This window comes from Nylanderia fulva, unplaced genomic scaffold (assembly GCF_048542155.1).
Source record: "Nylanderia fulva isolate GAGA-0341 unplaced genomic scaffold, ASM4854215v1 Scaffold88, whole genome shotgun sequence".
In the NCBI taxonomy this organism is placed as follows: Eukaryota; Metazoa; Arthropoda; class Insecta; order Hymenoptera; family Formicidae; genus Nylanderia; species Nylanderia fulva.
Genome location: NW_028191004.1, coordinates 386,255 through 390,509, shown reverse-complemented (window position 1 = coordinate 390,509; position 4,255 = coordinate 386,255). Strand labels below are relative to the sequence as shown.

Sequence of the window (4,255 nt, the reverse complement as noted above, 5' to 3'; positions counted from 1 at the left end):
CGGTAGTGTCTCGCGACCAGTTAAGGGCGTAGCCGAGACACCGTGTATCTTAACGCGAGTCGGACATTTGAGTCTTTATAATATTTCGAATTCTCAATAACGGCTGAAGCAATCGAGTTTATACTAGACTTAATCGATAGATTGAGTTTGAATTATATAATAAAAGTGTCTTTATTTCTGCTCTACGTGATTTGTAAGCAGAGATATATAATTGCAAAGTCGAAATATGAAAAATTTCTTTTAAGAAACGTCCCCGTCATCATCATTATTATTATCATCATCATCGACCACGCAAACATAGTAGTATCGTGCTACACGTATTCACACGTATACAACACATGCGCACACATATATCACACGTACACAACACATGAATAGATGCATGTATTGGAAATGTCCATCTCGCACGTTTTACAACAGACGGCGATAGTTGCCCTCCGCTATATTGACAGCGTGCGGGGTTAGATATTTTCAATTTTCAATTTCAATTTTTACATTCAATTTTAATGTTATTATTTGCAAATTTATTGTCATAATAATTTATGTGCAAGTTTACAGTCTGTGATACAAAATCAGATATTTTGCTATTATTTCAATAATATTTCAATTATATAAATGCCTATGTATGAGTATGCATATATTTTTAATAATTTTCTTAATTAGCTTGTATATTTTTTTCAGTTGTACATCAAGCAGGTAGCATTATCAGCTCACTTGTGAGCATGGGTTGGGCAATGGCTAGTTATCATCGCAGCATTCGATTAGCTTAACAAGATAAATCTAATATCAGTGCTATAGGAACTATTTTACAATTTTTCTGGCATTTTCTTATTGCAGGTACATATATATCCAATAATTAATATACAAAATTAAATATTATTCATCACACACTTTGTATCAAAATAATATATTTTTTAAAATTTATTTAATCATTTTTATCATTGTGATTGTAGTGGCAAGGATCTTATTGCTCAGTGTCATTGCAAGCATCTGGCCTGTATATACCATAATATATTGCGTAATACATTGGCTAAGTATGACAATATAGATTTTGATAGATTCCCATGGAATATTGGAATTTTGTCGGACTTACAGTCATCCACCACATATGCAGCCTACAATTAAAGAACGCATTTATTCCATATGATTTGCTTCCGTTATTGGAATATTTAAAATAAAAATTTTATTAATAAATTTCGATGAAATAATTTATAAGAGGTTGAAGAAACTATGAAACAAATTCAGTCTCATAAAAGGGTAGTTGGAACAATAGTGGTGAATGCAGAAGGTATTACATGAGATCATTGACATGATTTACTTGTAGTTGTAAACAAAAATTTATAAAATTATATTTGTTTTAGGTATTCCTATAAAGTCAACATTAGATAATACGACAACAGTTCAATACGCAGGTTTGATAAGTCAATTGTCAGATAAAGCTCGTTCTGTCGTACGTGACTTGAATCCAACAAATGATTTAACTTTCTTGCGCATACGTAGCAAAAAACATAAAATTATGATGGCACCAGATAAAGAATTCATATTAATAGTAGTACAAAATCCAGTTGATTGATATTTAAAAGAAACAAAAATATATTTCAAAGTTAAGATTTATTTCTTTGGTTGTTAATTTAATCTGTATGCTACATTGTGGATGTTAATATCTATTCAATTAAATAAAGAAAAATAAAAGAATAAAGCTTAAAAATTATACAAAATGCAGTATTTAATTACTAATTTAACAAATTATGAACTTTTAGAGTTTTTAAATAGTGCTTTCTTCTTTGGTAACAATATTATATTTTTAAGTTTGATAATTATGAAAATATGTATATATAGTAATTCATGGCATGTTTATTTTTGTATTTAATACAATTATAAATGTACATTTCTCATCAATAAAATATCACAGTATCTTTTTTATAATTTAATTTTAATATTGAGATTGTTTTTATTCAGTGGAAAAAAAAATGTGTAGTTGGTCCCTATTAATTATACATACATATAAGAGTGTCGCACAAATAATTCTTTGCAGTCTTTTTAAGATAATATAAAAATACTTATAAATATAATCAATTAAAATACATATAATCAAAATTGTATGTATTAAAATTCAATAGCATATAAAAAAGATTTTTTGAAATTATATATATATAATAAAAATCCAACATTTTATATATATATATATATATATATATATAAATATAAATATATATTTATTTATTGTATATTATAAATATATATTTATTTATTTATATTTACCTATCTTTTTTTTATATAATATATGGTAGAAATACAATGTGAGTTATTTTATTTTGCAAAATTTTTGAAAGTTAAACTATACAATGAAATTATTTCATATAATACCGAGATTCTTTTCATAATAAAGATTAAGAGAGAGTTAGATTTTATCATAAGATTTATAAAAGTCATAAGATAAGGTTAATTGCATATTGTATAATTTATCTCTCATTTTTTAAAGTAAATAAATATCAAAGTTACATTGCTTGAACTGGTGCGTTTGAAGTATGTTGTCTTTTTGAGGGATGCAAGACAATATAGTACAAAAGCATTGCTGTAATTCCCAAGAAAAAGGAAATGATACAAATAATAAAGATTATATTAAAGTACTAAGCCTCTTTAACTGCAGGAGGACAAGCATATTGCCATAATAAATTTGCTGCAATATTTTCAAAAAAGCAGATAACATAGAAAGATAGATGTTTTCAAAATGTTTTGCTATCTACAGCATTGAGATATATAAAAATGTGCACTATGCCAATAACGGAAGCAAATAATATGGAATAAATGCGTTCTTTAATTGTAGGCTGCATATGTGGTGGATGACTGCAAGTCCGACAAAATTCCAATATTCCATGAGAATCTATCAAAATCCATATTGTCATACTTAGCCAATGTATTACACAATATATTATGGTATATACAGGCCAGATGCTTGCAATGACACTGAGCAATAAAATCCTTGCCACTACAATCACAATGATAAAAATGATTAAATAAATTTAAAATAAATTTTTAAAAATATATTATTTTGATACAAATTGTGTGATGAATAATATTTAATTTTGTATATTAATTATTGGATATATATGTACCTAAAATAAGAAAATGCCAGAAAAATTGAATTTGCTTATTTATTTAAAGATGCTTATCATATACAAAAATGAATGATATAATCTCTAAAAACTCACCTTTAAAAAAAGGTAAAAAAAGGCGACCAGTTAAGGGCACACCATTAACAAAAATTATCCATTGCAAACTCATGTACAATAGAATTGTATGAAAAATTATCGATTATAAACCAATGTACAATCGTAACAAAAGTAATGAAATAAAAAAAAAATTGCGCCAAGTGAAAGTAGAAACTTGTACCAGTGGAAAATTAAAGTTGCAGACATATATAGAGTCGTATAATGAATCAATAAAAATTTAAATTTGCAAATGTAAAATTGTACCATAAAAAAACTTATCTTTTAAAAAAAAAGATAAACAAGATGCCAAGTCCATGCGCCATGTGAAAAAGTGTTAAACAAAAAAGTATTTTTAAGTAAAAAAATCTATCAATTGACAAAATTTATGTTCTAAAATTAATATCTCTACAAAAAGTAATGTCCAATTATTGCGCGAATAAATAAACATTTTTATAAAAAATTAAAATTTAAAAACTTATACAAATTTAAAATTAATATAAAATAAAAAGAAATAAAAAAATTTTAGTTAAAAAAACTGGGCGCGCTGCAATGAGTTTAAAAGTAACAATTTAATTTTAATATCATTAGAATATTATTTAGCAGCGCGCCCAGTTTTTTTAACTAAAATTTTTTTATTTCTTTTTATTTTATATTAATTTTAAATTTGCATAAGTTTTTAAATTTTAATATTTTATAAAAATGTTTATTTATTCGCGCAATAATTGGACATTACTTTTTGTAGAGATATTAATTTTAGAACATAAATTTTTGTCAATTGATAGATTTTTTTACTTAAAAATACTTTTTTGTTTAACACTTTTTCACATGGCGCATGGACTTGGCATCTTGTTTATCTTTTTTTTTAAAAGATAAGTTTTTTTATGGTACAATTTTACATTTGCAAATTTAAATTTTTATTGATTCATTATACGACTCTATATATGTCTGCAACTTTAATTTTCCACTGGTACAAGTTTCTACTTTCACTTGGCGCAATTTTTTTTTTATTTCATTACTTTTGTTACGATTGTACATTGGTTTAT

At 25.4% G+C, this 4,255-nt stretch overlaps 1 protein-coding gene across 1 annotated transcript; it reads left to right on the top strand.

Annotated features, from left to right (window-relative positions):
- The first annotated feature begins 323 nt into the window (after window positions 1-323).
- On the top strand, window positions 324-1,718 carry LOC146719752 (dynein light chain roadblock-type 2-like). Its single transcript, XM_085489567.1, has 4 exons — window positions 324-460; window positions 682-837; window positions 954-1,288; window positions 1,362-1,718. The coding sequence occupies exons 3-4, from the start codon at window positions 1,231-1,233 to the stop codon at window positions 1,571-1,573; spliced, it is 270 nt and encodes an 89-aa protein (XP_085345693.1). The 5' UTR covers window positions 324-460; window positions 682-837; window positions 954-1,230; the 3' UTR covers window positions 1,574-1,718.
- The last annotated feature ends 2,537 nt before the right edge of the window (window positions 1,719-4,255 follow it).